This window comes from Mesoplodon mirus, assembly GCF_964341445.2.
Source record: "Mesoplodon mirus genome assembly, chromosome: 19".
NCBI classification, from domain to species: Eukaryota; Metazoa; Chordata; class Mammalia; order Artiodactyla; family Ziphiidae; genus Mesoplodon; species Mesoplodon mirus.
The window spans coordinates 10,830,680-10,849,863 of record NC_138995.1 but is presented as its reverse complement, the minus strand read 5'-3'; the positions used below and the strand labels follow the sequence as shown (position 1 = coordinate 10,849,863).

The 19,184-nt window shown below is 41.9% G+C and overlaps 1 protein-coding gene across 1 annotated transcript in view; it reads right to left on the bottom strand.

The window, feature by feature from the left end:
- Positions 1 to 19,184, bottom strand: part of ADAMTS18 (ADAM metallopeptidase with thrombospondin type 1 motif 18) — an 83,665-nt gene that overhangs the window by 29,388 nt on the left and 35,093 nt on the right. Inside the window, exons 12-13 of the mRNA XM_082608087.1 lie at positions 18,662 to 18,785; positions 17,685 to 17,929 (exon numbers count right to left, since the gene is read on the bottom strand). Of these exons, the coding sequence (XP_082464213.1) occupies positions 17,685 to 17,929; positions 18,662 to 18,785 (369 nt within the window). The remainder of the gene's footprint in view (positions 1 to 17,684; positions 17,930 to 18,661; positions 18,786 to 19,184) is intronic.

Here is a 19,184-nt window from a genome sequence, read left to right as displayed (position 1 = left end):
TGGTCGTGTGTATCTGTTCATCCCAAGCTCCTGATTTATCCCTCCCCCCCACCCCTTTCCCCTTTGGTAACCATAAGTTTGTTTTCTATGTCTGGATATCACCTGGTTTTTGGTGTAGGCAAACACATTATTTGCCTCCCTTCCTGATCCTCTCTTTTCGTTTTTTTTTTTTTTTTTTTTTTTTGGCGATACACAGGCCTCTCACTGTTGTGGCCTCTCCCGTCGCGGAGCACAGGCTCCGGAAGCGCAGGCCCATTGGCCATGGCTCAAGGGCCCAGCCGCTCCGCAGCATGTGGGATCTTCCTGGACCGGGGCACGAACCCGTGTCCCCTGCATCGGTAGGTGGACTCTCAACCACTGCGCCACCAGGGAAGCCCTGATCCTCTCTTTTCTTAACTACTTCTCTTTGTTTTTTCTTTCAAGCTCAAAGCATGAATACAAACAGCTGGTTTTCTCCCAACCCGTGTCTTGTGAAAAACGTGTGTTACCACCAGAACTGGGCATTCATGGCCAAGAAGCAAAGCAGGTTTCCAGTTAAAAATAGGAACTCCTGGGCTTCCCTGGTGGCACAGTGGTTGGGAGTCCGCCTGCCGATGCAGGGGATGCGGGTTCGTGCCCCGGTCCAGGAGGATTCCACATGCCTCGGAGCGGCTGGGCCTCTGAGCCATGGCCGCTGAGCCTGCGCGTCTGGAGCCTGTGGTCCGCAGCGGGAGAGGCCACAACAGTGAGAGGCCCACGTACCGCAAAAGAAAAAAAAAAAAAAAAAAAGGAACTCCTGTCTCTGTCTCTGTCTGGTGGGATCCCACCTCAATTAAAGTTGGGTGGGTGGCATTAGTTCAAGGACCTCCTTACACCAGACCGCTCCTTAGGATACTACAAAGTGGTTCCCACTCTGCTATTAGCTTAAATGTCTCCAGAAGTATTATGGCTTGCTCTGAAGATTCCATGGTGTAGTCACCATTTGTCATCCAACAAAACAAATCCTGGTGGCTCCCAGAAACAACCAAATTGTCAATAGATGGGTCTTTGTTTCCCTCACCCCCATCCAAAACAGAAAGCAAACAAAACACAACAGGTTGTACCATTAAAATCAACAAATGCCTAATTCTCATTAGTCACCAGTGAAAACCTTCTCAAAACCAAGGTCTTAGGAGTCTTTGAATTCCGAGGATCTTTCTAGTCTTTGCTTTTATTTTTGCAGCTAAGTGATACAAACTGTTCTTGGAATCATGTGTTCAGTTATGTTATAACATTTCATATATTCTGAATAAATAGAATGCTTTCCTTATTTGAGATGTTTTGCAGTGTTTTTGTTAATGTCTTCATGTGATATTATGTGAACAGAGACACTTTAGAGCTTTGTTCACAATCAAGCTAGAATTTTGAGAGGAATTTCACATTCAGAAGGTAATACTGATGCTCATGGATATTTCAACTCAATTTCTCCTTGACTTAAAGTGATATCTCAAATGTAACACTTTTGGTTGCTATTTTCTTTACGCAGTAGTAATGCAGAGATCTTGTAGGGAAGAAAATAACGCAGCACACCACGTGTGCAAGCCTGGCAGTAAAATACAGGTGAGATGTATCAGAGTTATAGTGAGCTAAGGCTCAAGATCAGGATGATATTACAATACAACGGAGTTGCATCACGCATGCACAGAAGATAGACAAGTTCAAGGGCAAGCGTGATAGAGACAGAAATCCACTCACTTGGCTCTGCTTCCTAGTACCACCCCACCCCACATTCAGACTAGATCCTGACTTCCACTGCCGCAGGGGAGAGGGATCCCCAGTGGAAATGCAAAGAAAATAAAAAATAACTTTAGTTCTTGCCTTTTGAATGTCAAGGATTTACGTTCTGGTGATTGAAGGTGGTTTAGCACATTTTCAATGAGCATTTGAAATATATTCTACTTTTACCTTTTAGACAGATTCTAGAACCTAGGCCATACCTGGCATGTGGTTTCACTGTAAAAATTTTAAGATGTTGCTGTGAATAGCAGGGTGCATTTAAGAGAGGGAGAGGGCTTCCCTGGTGGCGCAGTGGTTCAGAGTCCGCCTGCCGATGCAGGGGACACGGGTTCGTGCCCCGGTCTGGGAGGATCCCGCGTGCTGCGGAGCGGCTGGGCCTGTGAGCCATGGCCGCTGAGCCTGTGCATCCGGAGCCTGTGCTCCGCAACGGGGGAGGCCACAGCAGTGAGAGGCCCACGTACCGCAAAAAAAAAAAAAAAAAAAAAAGAGAGGGAGAAAAAAAAAGGACTGTGAAGGTCAAAGTGTCATCACTATTAAACAAACAAAAACAACCAAGATGTCAAGTTTCCCTAGGCTTCCAGTAAAGCAATCCATAAAATATCATGGATGCTACCGTCAAGAAGAGAACGTAGGCAATCTCTCCCATCGAATGTGTTTCTGCCTCTGGACCCACACATTCCTCCTCGCCTTCTGTTACCCAGGCTGTCCTGTCCTGGCTCCTCCCAGGATGCTCAGCCGGGTTGTCCACTGTTGCCCTGGATCCCGTCTTCCCTCACCTACCTGAGGGCATCACTGCTAGTGTCGTCCCCTCTCTCCTGAACCTTACTGAACTGTCCCTGTCTATTGGATCATTCGAGAAGCACAGGAACATGCTGTTATATCCCTCATCTCAAGAGGAAAACAAATGATCTCATCGCTACATACACTTCCGGCTCACAGTCACTGTTTCCCTTTATAGCAAAAATCCCTCTAAGCGTTATCTTGACTTTGGATCTCCACATATTCCTCATTCTCCCATGGTCCCTCTTTCTCAGGCATCCCTCCCCCACCACATCACTGAAACCTCTCTTTCAAGGGCACCTTGTCATTTCCAACAGTCAACGGCTTTGTCTTACTCAGCCAATCACAAGCACTGGACATAGCTGATCACTTCCTCCTGTTTTCGCCATTAGAAACCCATCATTTCAGCTCTTTTCCTCCCTTACTTACCGACCAACCTTCATTCCTAGTTTCTTTTGCTGAATGCTTATTTCCTGATGATTCAGTGTCAAATTGACTGCCAACCTCTCAACCTCTTTTTTTTTTTTTTTTTTTTTTTTTTTTTTTTTTTTTTTTTTTTCCCGTACGCGGGCCTCTCACCGTTGTGGCCTCTCCCGTTGCGGAGCACAGGCTCCGGACGCGCAGGCTCAGCGGCCATGGCTCACGGGCCCAGCCGCTCCGCGGCATATGGGATCCTCCCAGACCGGGGCACGAACGCGTATCCCCTGCATCGGCAGGCGGACTCTCAACCACTGCGCCACCAGGGAGGCCCTCAACCTCTTGTTTGTCTATACTCACCCCTCTAGGTGATCTCACCCAGTCCTGTAGTTTAAGTGCAATCTACAGGTTGACCACTCCCAAATTCGTAACTCTATACCAGCGCTTTCCAGTAGAACTTTCTTCAATGATGACAAGTATTATACTCTAAACCTGTGTTGTTCCATATGGCAGCCACAAGCCACATGTGGCTCTTGAGCACTAGTATACATTGTGATTGAAGGATAAAACGTTATGTTTAATTTAATCGAAATCTAAACTTAAAGAACCACATGTGAGCAGTGGCTACCCTATGGGACAGCTGGAAATGAAGCCCATCCTCTGACCTCCACGTTCACATAGGTAACTGTCTATTGAGCATCTCTACTTGAATGTTTAAAAGGTATAACAAAGTCTAACAATGAACTCGGGATTTTCCTCCCTGTTCTCTGAAAGGCTGTTCTTCCCAGCCTCACAAAATGGCAACCCAATCCTCCTAATTGTTCAGGCTAAAATAGAAAGTTGATCCCCTCTCTTTTCCTCACACCCCACACCTAATCGACCAAGAAATGGTGTTTTCTTTACTTCCAATATTACTCAAATCTGACCACGTCTCACTTTATCTATGGCTACTGCTGCTTTCTTTGTCTAAACCGCCATCATCTCTTTGGATTTCTACGATCATGGCTCTCTAGGGATGAGGAGAAGCCATAGTCTCTAGCGGAGGAGATGGACACATCCACACTTAAAAATAATATGGTTACTTAAGAGGTTAAAAACAAAGTGCCATATAACCTGCCAAGGGAAATCAAATGTTACTGTGAACTTGGGGGGAGGGGATCACGTGACTACCTAAGGAACCTGTGTAGCTGTTACTTAATTAATCAAGTATTTTGGTGATGATTCCCACCAAGAAGCCACAAAAGAATTTGTTTTCTTTGAGGATTTCTATTCCCCCCAAAAGGACAAACTTTTTTTTTTTTTTTTTTTTTTTTGCGGTACATGGGCCTCTCACTGTTGTGGACTCTCCCATTGCAGAGCACAGGCTCCAGACGCGCAGGCTCAGCGGCCATGGCTCACGGGCCCAGCCGCTCTGCGGCATGTGGGATCTTCCCAGACCGGGGCACGAACCCGTGTCCCCTGCATCGGCACATGGACTCTCAACCACTGCGCCACCAGGGAAGCCCAAGGGCAAACTTTTATGTTGAGTTTCCCACATTCCTTCCCTTAGGTGAAGCAAAAATATGTAAAGATCCTCTGAAAAGTAAAACGTCTGAGCTAAAAGTAGTTAATAGCAAGAAGGCAACTACTCCATTTCATACTATCAAGGTAATAAAAGAAGCTTACTTATGCAGCCATGTCAAGAAGAGAAATAACTCCCACGATTTACTGTAAATGTGCACAAAATTATGCAACTTTAAATGACTAACTCATAACATATGTCGTAGCTGGTTATTGTCATATTACTAGTATAGTTCTATAGCCAATGGCCTACAGGACATATTGTTTATATTTTTTTGTTGGACATATTAATGCATTCATTGAATGCACAAATGAATAAGACTCTCAACTTTAAAAGAAATCAAATGACTCACGGCTTCACTATAATGTCTATGTATCTGTAAGGTCACAGGAGAGTTCTATGTGTAATCACGTAGGCTGAAGGACAATATTTGTATAAACCAGCAGAAAGCTGACTTTAGAATTTACTTTAACATCAGCTCATAAAGCCTTCTTAAAGAAAGTAATTATTTAAACAAATAGACACCAAGATCAAATACATAAAAGATGAGTATTTGCCAATTACATTATTTGCTTCTCTATGATAATTTAGGCATTCTCTGCCCTTTTTCTAATCCTGTATGAGAAACAAAGTAACCAAGAATGGAATACACAGCAGTTGTCTTATCTTTTACTGTCTGATGCTTGCAATAGCCAATCCTTTGGAAATAGACTGATTGTCTGGCTGAAAGAATCTCTATGTCCCTTCTTTACCCCATTCTGAAGAAAGACTGGACTTTGTTTAAAAAAAAAAAAAAAAGTCAATCCCGCCCTCAGGAATGGCTACATAATTTGCGAGGCCCAGAGGAAAATGGAAATGCAAGGCCCCTCGTTTAAAAAAAATGATTAAGGGGCTTCCCTGGTGGTGCAGTGGTTGAGAGTCCACCTGCCGCTGCAGGGGACACGGGTTCGTGCCCCAGTCTGGGAGGATCCCACATGTCACAGAGCGGCTGGGCCCGTAAGCCATGGCCGCTGAGCCTGCACGTCTGGAGCCTGTGCTCCGCAACGGGAGAGGCCACAAGAGAGAGAGGCCCACGTACCGCAAAAAAAAAAAAAAAAGATTAAGGATTTCAAGCTGGTGACAACAGAACAGTAAACCAAACATAAGGCACTTCTGGGTCCAAGGTCCCCTGTGACTTTGCGGGTTCCATGTCCATGAAGCCACCTCTGCCCAACCTTAAGGCTGAGGTTTTCTCACCTGCATCAGTTTTGAGACACAATTAAAAATGTTCCAAATTCTAAAGGGTCCTGTCGTCTAACAAAGACTTTGCCCACTCCTCTAAGTGGAGATGACACCCACTCATTTGGCAGGCTTGGCTACACCTAAGTACCTCAGTGTGACCATGACCGTCACCTTGACCACAGACAGTGCGACCCACCCGAAGCTCGGAAGCAGCAGGACCGTGGGACGATGTGTGATAACCGCACAGCTAAGATTCTAACTGCCTCTGTGGATGCCGAGGAACGAACACATCTGAAACAATACGTCATCTGAAAATGCTAATTCCCATCACTCACATCTATTTAGAAATATTTTCAGTGACCCTGTCAAGCGCAGTCAATAACTTTTTTCAGCACTAGTGGAGAACACAAAGGCCCTCCAGGTCACATGGGTGCCACAACCCTCCCCCACCCCCCATCGTAGCACAACATCACAATAACGCCCCGTGCTGCGCGTCGGACTGTATAGCCCAGCTGTGAAACGCACAAGTTTGGAAAGACTGCCAGCAATTCAGTCTACTTAACTGGACTTAGTCCAGAGGATTTTGCAGCCAACTGGCACTGGGTCTCTAACTTACAGTTGGCAAGCAACCTCCATAAATGCTTCCAGGTCCTCAGTAGAACTGTTCAGTGTCTACCTTTAACACACCAACCACCTGACTTCAGACACAGCACTCAGCAGCTCTGACCGCAGGGTGCGGAGCTATAAAATTTACAGCTTCTTAAGTTGGAAAACCACAGACGGGGGCTGGACTCTACCAACTGCCCTCTGAAGAAAGGGGGATGCAGGTTCCGCTTGGGGCACACGAAGTCAAAACAAAGGACACATTGAACAATCCTGGGTAAACAGCTTGCTTTCTGTCACTCCCACTTTTAATTTTTAATGTGCAAACTATAAATGCCTTCAATCAGCTTCATTTTTGTTTCATTACTTAAGGCCCATTTTTCCTTTTAAGGAAGTTGTCCTAATTCTCCCATGGAAACTAAAGAGTTATGCATAGGTTCTGAAGACCGACTTTTTATTTAGTGCATGCTTGGAAGCTTGTTTCTTGTCTTCAGTAATGTACTTGATCGCTTTAAAAAAATAACAGCAGCAATACTTAGTGTGTTATGCCAGGCAAAGCACTGTACAAGCATTATCTCATTTAAAGCTGATAACAAAACTCGGGACTTCCCTGGTGGCACAGTGGATAAGACTCTGCACTGCCAAAGCAGGGGGCCCGGGTTTGATCCCTGGTCCAGGAACTAGATCCCACATGCATGCCGCAACTAAGGAGCCGGCGAGCCGCAACTAGGGAGCCCGCCTGCCCCAACGAAGACCTGAGGCAACCAAATAAATAAATATTAAAAAAAAATAAAGCTGATAACAATACTAGGAGGAAGGCACAGTGCTGTTAATATCTTAGTACTGTAGATGAATGCACCAATACACAAGGCCACGTAGCTAGTAAGTAGCAACACTGGGAACTCACGTCTCTGATATTGTCTGACTCCCAAACTGGACATCTTAACTCTTGGGACACTGCATCTCCAGCTCTGAAATGTCACATCTAGGATTCTAATTTAAAGTTCTAAAAACTGGATGAACTGTTGAAAAGACGTTCTCACCGGGATCCAGGAGCACGCTATAACATTTACATTGTGCTATCGGGTTCCAACCTGAAAATGTTGTTTCTTGAACACGCTAATATCTGACTTAAGGATACATGATGTTTAATCTCCTCAATCCATTTTCCCCTGCATTTATAGAACTGTTGGATTTCATCATTGTTTTAACCGCTGAAATACAACCTACTTTATAGATTGACCCCTTCCGATAAATGATGAATTTCACCGTACGTTACGTGTTGGCTAAGTCAGGGGAGGGATAGTTTTGTAGTGTGAATGCCTGTTTTTGTATAATCCTGTGATTTTTTGGAAGCCTCGTGATGTGAAAAAATCAGCCAGTTGTCCTTGCCTTCTTGTTTGCTTCAAAGCCTGAAAAACATGACCAGGTATCACCACTGCTATTAGGTGTGAGTGAGTTGGATTTGACAAGACACAGCACCACAAAGACCCCAATCGGGGCCTTGGAAGTACATCTGTGAGGCAGCTTCAAAGGTGTGGGCTGACACATTGAACCCCGACTACAGTTCTAATTCAACTCATCAACATTCCTCAGAGTTTAGTGAAGAGAAATAGTGTTCTCCGACCTGTCACAGAAGTATTTGCCATGAATTAACTGGAGGCCTGCACTTCAAATAGCAAATGGCAATCTCTAGACAAATGATGTGGCATCACGAAAGCACATCTGAATCGTCCTCTGGAGTCTGGAGTTTCCTATCATCTGTTCTGAATTTATTCTCCATTACTTCTTTGCCTCTTTTGTGTTTTGTGTCTTCACTCCATCCCCGCTCCTTGGATAATCTCCTTTCCCTTACACTGATTTTATCGTGAGGCACATCTTTACTCATTTCAGCCCCTTCCCCTTGCGGGGGGCGGGGGATGCAGACAGCAGGGTCACGAGGAAGGAGCTGGCTGAGAAGGTAAGTCTCTGTCAGTAATGCTTGCACGCTGTCAACTCAGTGATCAATGTGCCTGTCCACCTGGTCCCCCGCCACCCCATCATCTCCTTTTGCCAAAGAGCGGAGGAAGTTGTTTATTATAGTAATTTTCTTTAGATGTCTTTTTCTGCCTTGAAACTGGCCTGTGGTTAACCTATTTCTCACTTACTGTCATTACAAAGGCTGCTGTATTTGTCAGCTGCAGGACTCTCTCCTGGTACACGATTAACTGGGAAAGCGTTTTCAAAGAGTTAAACATCCCCTTTTGCCTCTTAACAGAGAGAGAAAAAAACTCCTTAACATAAAGGAGGGCTTTCATTTTTAAGACTTTTTTTTTTTTTTTTTAAAAGGAATGCTGTAAAAACACAGGGGATCATATTTCGGTCCTAGACTAGCAACCTGTGTTATCATGTCGTCCTGACTCACTGTTTATCAGACGGAGATGAAGTTACTTTATAAATGAAACACTCATGATGAATTTCCTCACCTACCCTCCAACTGCATGACAGTTTGATGGAGAATATGACTCATTCACTGTTGTGTGTGAGAGAGAGACAGATAGAGAAACAGAGACAGAGAGAGACAGAGACAGAGAAAGAGAATAAAGGAGAGGAAGAAGAAAAGGGGGGGAGGGACACGAGAGGGGGAAGGGGGAGGTGGGGAGAAGGGGGGAGGGAGAGAGAGAGTGTGAGAGGGTGCATCAGCTAGCAAAAAAGCTGATCTTCAGTCACTTCTAAAGAATGTATCATCTCTAAGTGGACACCTTCACTAGTCATGAAAAAAAAAGAGAATTTTTGTGTTTTTCATTCTCACTGCCAAGGCTCCCTAAAATTATATCTTAAAAGGGCCTTTGGCACTGCAGTTATACAAAGGACAAAACCAGTGACCTTACGTTACCTATAGCTCAATCTCAAAACGGAAAAACAGTAAATTTTCAGCCATACTCAAAACGCCCAGCATATAGACGTCTACTTCAGATTAAATGATTATTTTTCAACGAAGGCATGTGTAAATTTCAACTCTGAACTTCAGTTTTCACATTTCTACCACTTCAAAATTTAATGCCTTGTACAAGACACACACATACACACACACACACGTGCACACACACACAAATTTAGCTATGTGCAGAAGATTTAGTTTTTCTTGTGTTCCCAAACCCAGTAAAATAAATACGGTAGGTCTATGCATAGTATCCTGAAGACTATTGAAATATAAGCTGACTTTTAAATCTTTCAGATGACTAATGAGTGCACTAGTTCAATGAGAAATTCCTTAGACTCTATGCCAGACTCATGTTGTAGGGGATAAGCTGAAATAAAGAAAGATGTGGAAATTATCTAGTTTATAATAACTGTGTCTGTAGTGATCTCAGAAAGTATATGGTTGCCAAATCAATACTGATTTCTTTTTGTGCTGGGGTGTGCACGTGTGTGAGTCATTTTCCCCTGGGCAATGCAGAAATATGATACAGGGTCATGAACATTAGCTCCATTTCTCCAAGTCATTTACATGTATATGTATGTCTGTACTTCAAAATAAAAAGTTGATTGATGGACTTAAATAATGCCTAAAAATTTAAGACCTCAGACAATCATATAAATCCTTGATTACCCTTAGGAATTTCCTCTTGGCCACTGAGGAAATAAAGGGGCCAGCTCAGTCTAAATTGACATCCACCTGTTGCTAATGTTGGACCATGTAGAATCCGGGTTCCGAGAAGAATGAAGGTTTGTAACAGAGACTGTATTTGAAAATCGGGCAGGCACATGACTTGGGGATAAAAGTGAAAATCTGTTTCCCATTTAAACTGAGCTTCCCTATGAAGACATTCTGTGAAGTTTTGACATTAAAAATAACCAGAAGCAGAAGACACTTTTGTGTCAGGCCATGCACTTATTTCTTGAGGTTAACTGACAGCAGTCTGTCTGTCCCAGGACTGCATTACCCCTGCCTTGCACTAGAAAACACCCAGAAATAAGTGAAAAGATCTGTTAAGCCCACCACCCTGGGAGGGCACGTTGCTGTTCTCCCAGATTTAAGGTAAATCAACTGTGAGCTAACTGGTCAGCAAGTTCTTATTGTGTAAATTATTCACTTTGGGAAAGGCAAGCCTTTTAGAAAGCAGATCGATTCCTCAAATGCAACTGAGGAGATCAAATTTCAATATGTAAATGCCCTTTACTGTACTTAACTTTCAACTGGACAATTCTAGGACTAGTCCTAAGAGATGACAAAATCCAGTGGTTTTTAAAATGTGTACCGCAGAAGTCTAAGCCTTTCAGAGGACTTCAGGTTACGACTGTGGTTTGGGACAGAAAGGCAGAAATGGAGAGAAGAGGCTGGCCTCCGGGCCCTGTCACGCTTGACTTTGGTCAGAGAAAGTCTCCTTACACTTCATTTATTGTCTCCATGTATGATTTTTCAACTTGGAAAGAAGATTCTACTATTTATTTATTTTATTTTTAATATTTATTTATTTATTTATTTGGTTGCACCAGGTCTTAGTTGCAGGTGGGCTCCTTAGTTGCGGCTCGTGGGCTCCTTAGTTGTGGCACGCAAACTCTTAGTCACGGCATGCACGTGGGATCTAGTTCCCTGACCAGGGATCAAACCTGGGCGCCCTACATTGTAAACGCGGAGTCTTATCCACTGTGCCACCAGGGAAGTCCTTATACTCTTTAAATGAATGAATGAATTTTATCATTGGATGTCATTCATTCAGTAAATTTTTGTTTTTGAGTGACGAAGATGTTCCAGATATTATGCCAATTGTGGAATCTACGAAGAGGAGTTAAGTCTTCTTTCGGCAATATAGGGTTTCAGGTGCTTAGAAGTGCTTCAAGACAGTGTCACAGGACAGGGTAGGAGATATTAGTTTAGTCTGGGGAAATCATTTCCCAAATGAGAAGACTGGGCCTCAGCTAGTTTAAGTGACTCATGCAAAGTGACAGAGTAGTATCTGAGTGACCTGTATCACCAACTATGTATAGAGATGTTCCCTGTTCAAACCCACGTTGCTTCCAAAAAGAAGGATCAACCTACCAAAACTCGCTCTTTACATTTCTTAAAGACCTGAGACTATAATGATTTGGTGACATGATTTATGTCTTAACCATTGGTACATCTCCAATGTCTATATAGGGCTGGGCACAAATGGGCACTCAAGAAAAGTCCAGTTTTCTTTTATCAGACGTCAAGAGAAAATAAACAGAGGAATACTGCTTTGAAGGTAGCTACCTAAATCAACACATGCCAAAGTAGTTGAAGATAAGACTTAGCTAAGATATTGGGAGGATCTGATTAAAATAAATGAATGAGATATAAAAAGGGACATTATCCTTACACTGCCATCCTCATGTGTTCTGGCAAACACACCCTTCTGCTGAATTTTACACTATAATACGAGCTCAGTGAACGTGCCGTAATTTTAAGCGGCCAAGAGAGAAAGTGCTTTCTTTCACAGACTTATACTTTCTGTGGATAGAACAGCACTTTCCATTTTGGTAGGTTCCCACTTTTATCATCCCACAGGATTGTGAAACACATTCAACATTTCGTATTGGACTGAACATATTTTTGGCTCCAAAAGTATTCATTTTGGTTCAATTCATAGTTGCATGGAAAGGCATATGAACTTTATTTAACTTCCTTTAAAGAAGAAGGCCATGGATTACTTGGATGTTGATATATAGCCTGGTTTTGGAAAATGTAATTTATCGCTTATTGTGATTTTCAGTTTTTAAAGTCACTGTGTTCTCTCGATTTTGGAAAGGCATGAGCATGCGATAAAAACCGACCTGAAATTTGATGATGTTCTCCTGAGAGCAATAAAGTACAATTTAAATATTAAAGTCATTAGCCCAAATTCTTTGAAAAGATAAAATAGACATAATACGAGGTTACTGGATTGGATTTTTAAACATCTCCTAAAATAGTTGCAAGTTTTGAATGAAACTATAACTCCTTTAAAAAATACAAGCAAGGCATGACCAATTAATCATACATGTTTCCCTCTGGAATATTTTCAGACAAGTCACATTCTTAGGACATCAATTGAAGCTTTCATGGAATCTGTAAGTAGAATGTATACATAAAGTAAGACTTTGTAAAAACAATAGCTAAGCAAATGTGACCTTACTGCATTGTGGTGAAACTACAATTTTGTATTTATAGAGATCTTATTATAGTTTTTACCCTATTTATATAGTAGGGAAAATTATTTTATAAAACCGTACATATCCAGTTGAACCTGGGGAAGACTTTATGTTTTTATAATTTTACTAGATCTATCCAATAATTTATCCTTACATTTTGATTGTTTGTGTGTTTGTTTTTTTCCCCCGAGGAGCTGTCTGTATTTGCAAGGACAATCCAGCTGTTTTTGTTTGTTTCTTAGTTTGTTTTCTGGCCGTGCCCCACGGCTTGTGGGATCTTAGTTCCCCGACCAGGGATTGAACCCAAGCCCTCGGCAGAGAGAAAGAGGAGTCCTAACCACTGGACCCCCTGAGAATTCCCTGTACTTGTAAGAAAATCGATGACGAACCTGACCGATTTTGCAGAGCTCCATCACCAATTGAGGCCACCCTTCCATTTCTCAAAAATAGCTCCTAATCATCAGGAAAATGTGTGGACCTGGTCAACAGTCCAAAGATGTAGTTTTAATCAGCACTAAATAATGGAGATGAGTGAGATAAGGAGTTATGCTTCAATTAAGCAAAGCCCAAATAAAAATTCTCAGCTTCAGGCTGGCACAGCGTTCGGTGACAATGTGGCCATTATCTGGTCAATTTGATCAACACAGACAATGACAGGGGACATTCAGGTTCTAAAGATGAAAGTCAGAAGGAACTCTGTGATCCTGCTTTGCACTTTCTGTCACTTCTTGTCTCATTCTTTGTTGTGGTTTTCCTGCAGATAAGGTATGTTTAACAGCAAACCTTAAATTACAAACAGAACTGTGAAAACCTACCGGAATGGCTTTGTGATTATGAAGAAAACTGGACAGAGAAACAGCAACAAGAAAAAATGGCTGCTTGTTAGCAAGTAGTAAAACACATATTTCTTATGAGGAATCATTTGGACTTAGTTCTGGTTGCCCGGGGCAGAAGCCCTGAGAGACACCCACCTTCCAATTTGGTAATTTTCTAGCCACAGAACTTGGTTTGTATACATCTGCTTAGAGATGGATCAAAGGCCTCGTGGCAAAACTAATGAAACCATGTTGCTCTAAAACTAAACACTTGCAAGCTAAATATACCTCTCTAAAGAAAATATACCTTTTCTAAAGAAATGGAAAAGATGTTTGCTGCTCAAATGCTTGATAGAAAAGAAATAAACATATCCACCTAAAAAATTAGGACTGAATAAAAAGTCTCAAAATGAGACTTAAACTTTTTTAACCAGAAAGTTCAATTCCTATGCCTTAGGTGTAATTACAGGGTGATTTTAGGGCCTTGATTCATTGTTGAGCTCCAAACTACCCTAACAATAGTCCAATTTGATTTGCTGTTCCTAATCTCATCTTCTGAAATAAAAGAAACAACCCAATCAAAAAATGGGCAGATGATCTAAATAGACATTTCTCCAAAGAAGACATACAGATGGCTGAAAAGATGCTCAACATCACGAATTATGGGAGAAATGCAAATCAAAACTACAATGAGGTATCAGCTCGCACTGGTCAGAATGGCCATCATCGAAAAGTCTACAAACAATAAATGCTGGAGAGGCTGTGGAGAACAGGGAATCCTTCTACACTGTTAATGGGAATGTAAATTGGTGCAGCCACTATGGAGAACAGTATGGAGGTTCCTTAAAAAACTAAAAATAGAACTACCATATGATCCAGCAATCCCACTCCTGGACATTTATCCAGAGAAAACCATGGTTCGAAAAGATACATGCACCCCAATATTCATTGCAGCACTATTTACAATAGCCAAGACATGGAAGCAACCTAAGTGTCCATCGACAGAGGAACGGATAAAGGAGATGTGGTACATATATACAATGGAATACTATTCAGCCATAAAAATGAATGAAATAATGCTATTTGCAGCAACATGGATGGACCTAGAGATTATCATACTACGTGAAGTAAGTCAGACAGAGAAAGACAAATATCATATGATATCACTCATATGGGGAATCTAATTTTTAAAAAATTATACAAATGAACTTATTTATAAAACAATCATGCAGATTTAGAAAACAAACTTATGGTTACCAAAGGGGAAATGTGGCAGGGAGGGATAAATTAGGAGCTTGGCGGTGTTTTGTGTCCACCTTGAGGGGTGGGATAGGGAGGGTGAGACGGAGACGCAAGAGGGAGGAGATATGGGGATATATGTATATGTATAGCTGATTCACTTTGTTATAAAGCAGAAACTAACACACCATTGTCAAGAAATTATACTCCAATAAAGATGTTAAAAAAATAAATATGTAAACACACACACACACAAATTAGGAGCTTGGGATTAACACACACACACACACTACTATATATAAAGTAGATAACCAACAAGGACCTACTGTATAGCACAAGGAACTCTACTCAATACTCTGTAATAACCTATATGGGTAAACAATCTGAAAAAGAATAGATACATGTATATGTATAATTGAATCACTTTGCTGTACACCTGAAACTAACACAACATTGTAAATCAACTATACTCCAATATAAAAAAAAAAAAAAGACCTCAGAGGGTTGGAAGAATATTTCCTAAAGACAGCTGCTCTCAATTGTGAAATCTTTGCGGGACCTTCTATCACACAGAGATGACAGGACCTAGTATCTCAAGTTCACAAGATAATGGGAAATTAACTCATGGTCAAGACCTAGGGCCAGGGTTGCAAACTCAAATATCTACTGGGACCAGAAGTTCCTTTTTCGTAAAAGATGTCAAAATCTATATTTTTATAAGAAATCACCTGATATTAAACCTCTGATCCATTTTTTAAAAATTATGAAGATCTGGGAGCTGGAATTTGCCCTGTGGTTGCCAGTTTGCTCATCATGGTCTGAGGTTTAGGTTTTTAAAAAATATATCTGTTATATGCTCAGAAGGCAGAAGTATGGTAACAGTTAGAAACATTATGTGCCAAGCACTCTGTAAGCACTGAAGTTATCTTAAATTCTTCTTATGCTAGCACCGACAGTTAGCTGGTATTGTTTGCCCATTTTTACAAATGTGGACATTAAGTGGCACAGAGGTGAAGATACTTGTCCAAGTTACATAGCTAATTACAAGTCTGTACTCTTAACCATACGATGGGTACAACATCTGACTTAGAATCCAAAGTTATGTTTAGTCTATATACAACGGAATATTACTCAGCCATTAAAAAGAATGAAATAATGCTATTTGCAGCAACATGGATGAACCTAGAGATTATCATACTAAGTGGAGTAAGTCAGACAGACAAAAACAAATATCATATGATATCGCTTATATAGAGAATCTAAAAAAAAAAGATGCAAATGAACTTATTTACAAAACAGAAATAGACTCATAGTCTTAGAGAATGAACTTATGGTTGCCAGGAGGAAGGGTGGGGGGAAGAGATAGATTGGTAGTTTGGGATTGACATGTACACACTTATATTTAAAATAGATAACCAACAAAGACCTACTGTATAGCACAGGGAACTCTGCTCAATACTCTGTATTGACCTAAATGGGAAAAGAATTTGAAAAAGAATAGATACATGTATATGTATAACCGAATCATTTTGCTGTACACCTGAAACTAACACAACATTGTTAATCAAATATACTCTAATATAAAATAAAAATTTGAAAAAATAAAAAACGCAGTGGTTAAGAATCCGCCTGCCAATGCAAGGGACACGGGTTCTATCCCTGGTCGGGGAAGATCCCACATGTGGTGGAGCAACTAAGCCCGTGCGTCACAACTACTGAGCCTGAGCTCTAGAGCCCACAAGCCACAGCTACTGAGCCCACGCAACACAACTACTGAAGCCCACGCACCCTAGAGCCCGCACAACGCAACTACGGAAGCCTGTGTGCTCTAGGGCCTGCGTGCCACAACTACTGAGCCCGTGTGCTGCAACTACTAAAGCCCGTACACCTAGAGCCCGTGCTCCACAACAAGAGAAGCCACCACAATGAGAAGCCCACACACCACAATGAAGAGCAGCCCCTGCTCGCTGCAAATAGAGAAAGCCCGCATGCAGCAACGAAGACCCAACACAGCCAAAAAAAAAAAAAAAAAAAATGTATTTCATAGCAAAAATTAAAATAAAATAGGTCCCTTCAAGGGGGAAAAACGTTATATGTAGTCATACTTTTAAACTATCTTTTTTTATTCATCTTCCTTATTAAATGTTTAAGACTAGTACCTTAAATAATAACAATAATAATAATAGTTGAATTAAGCTTATATTTCCTTGATTCCAGAAGAGCATAGCAGTATGACTGGACTGAGAGTAGATATCATACTTGTAGATGGAAAAGATTTGGACTCCAACTCTGCTTTTTTCCTAGCTATGTGAGTTAGGCAAATCTTTTAACATTTCTTCACACTTCATTGCTTATTTTTCTGGCAAGTCAGTGAAGGTAGGTTTTCTATCCCAATATTGCAAGTGAGAAATTGAAACTCCACGTGACTAACAGGAGTGCCTGGTCATATGAGTCCTCAGTACATGGTGGCCACGACTTCTACACAACCTCAAGCAAATCACGTGCCTCTGAAAGCACACGATCAGCCCCATTTTACAAACTGGAAAAAGCAAACCCAGAGATGTGACGAGGACCAAAGAAAATGTACCCAAATGATAATGTAACGCAAATGATAATTGCGTTACAGAGTCATTTGCAGACATGGTGGCTGTTTTTATTATCCACATCATTACCCACTTATTTTTTTTCTTTTCTCACCTCTAAAGAAATGATAGCTTACAAAAGTACGGTGGTGTGCTATGACTAAAACTTTCTTGACATCAAGCAAGTGTGCTTTCTGTTACACCACTCTGCCTCCTAGGCCAGTGGATCTGTGTGATGAACAGCCACAATGGATGATCCCAACAGCAGACACAGACAAAGTGGAATCATGTAAAGACGATTCCTTGTATATTCCTCAGCATTCAGAACAGCCAAGTGTACCCGTGAAAGGTTGGCATCTGCATGTGAACATCAACACATTCCCTCCGGGACCCATTGGATCCCTGCCCTCTTCCCCCAAATGGAGTTGCTGTCTCTTCCCCTTTGCACTTTGAGATTTAGCCTATTAGGAAACAAATTTGAACTAGGATTTTTTTAAGCTAGCTCAAATCGGGGTCATCACTATAAATTCCGCAACAGGCACTGAGAACTGAATAAAGAGAAGGGGCTTTACTTACTTCAAAGACCAGGGTCTCATTGGTGGGTCCCAGCGCCGACAGGCGTTCCGGGTGGTTGAAGGTGCGCTGGTACTCAAACACCGTCCCCGCGAAGGCGAACTCCCCTGGCCAGTCGATGCTCCAGCCCCCCGTGAGGTAATACTTGTGACTGAGGCTTCGGACGGCGAGATAACTGGAGGATATCTGAAGCTCCTGGACCTCGATGCTGCGGGCGCCCCGTGGGATGGTGACAACCGGATAATATTCTAAGTGGAAAAGAACAGAATATTTCTGACATCCACATCGTGCATTGGAGATGGGCTCAGAGACAGGTAGTGGCCATTTTTACAGAGTGGGGTGTTTGATCATCAGCTGACATTCATTTCTACTCTTATGAAGTGAAAACACTCAGTTATTTCATTTTCCAAGTGGTAGGAACACCAGAGAGAGAAAATGGATGAACTTTTCCCAAGCACATGTGTGTGGACAGAAAACACTCCTCGCTTTTCCAGAACCACAAAGGCCACACAACTCAAGGATGCTTTTTATTTTTAATCTACCTGGAAAAAACTGGGAGCCACCTATTCTCAACAGTGGTGTGCAGAAGACAGGGCTCAAAGTTCAATTCTACTCAAGATAGTGAGTGAATTGCTTCAAATATTCATCTAACATTGTAAGTGTGAACCATCTAAGTTCCATAATACATTCTTTGTTTAACAAATGCACGTGGGGCATATGGCAGCCTGGTCAGAATATTGAAATTGCTAAGCAGAAAGGCATTTGTTGAACACCCCTCTGGGATGTATGTATTGATGAAACTGCTCACACAAAAAACCCACCAATCCTCCCTTGCTCTGGCATAAGCATCAAAAGCCATCATCTACTGTGTGTCAGGTGAGTTCGTAAAAGGCTCAAGCATACTTAGCATGACTTAAGTTTGTTCAGCAGCAAAGGGTGTGTCCCACCAAAGACAGCACTGATTTTGCAGCATCACTTACCATTCGCTTTGTGCTGGTTGAGGTACAGGCCTTTATAAAACTTGCAAGTTGAATTGTCACCTTTGCAAACACCACAGGCATCTGAAACTGCTTTAGAGCCAAGTTCATGATCGCATCCCACCGGCTGTAACCAAAAAGAAAAGGGAGAAAAGTCAAAGATTAGAGAAGCCAGTAGCTTAGAATAACCAAGAGGTACATGGCTTTCCATATTTACTGAACATTAGGAAAGTAAGGCAGCTTTATGGTTAAAAGCAAAGTCTCAAGTTTGACTAGGCATTCAAATCCTTCCTCTGTCATGACTGGATGTAAGATTAGGTAAGTTCCATAACTTACAGACATCTGTAAAACTGGAATGAAACGTCACCATTGCTCCTAATGGGAGGGGAATTTATTCAGGCCAGCTCTACCAGTGAAACATAAAAATGCTGGGACACCACCCCCTTCCCCACCACGAACACACACACAACCCTTAAAAGATCACAGAGCTCACAATCAAATTAAGACAAAAGAGAAAGTGGATACC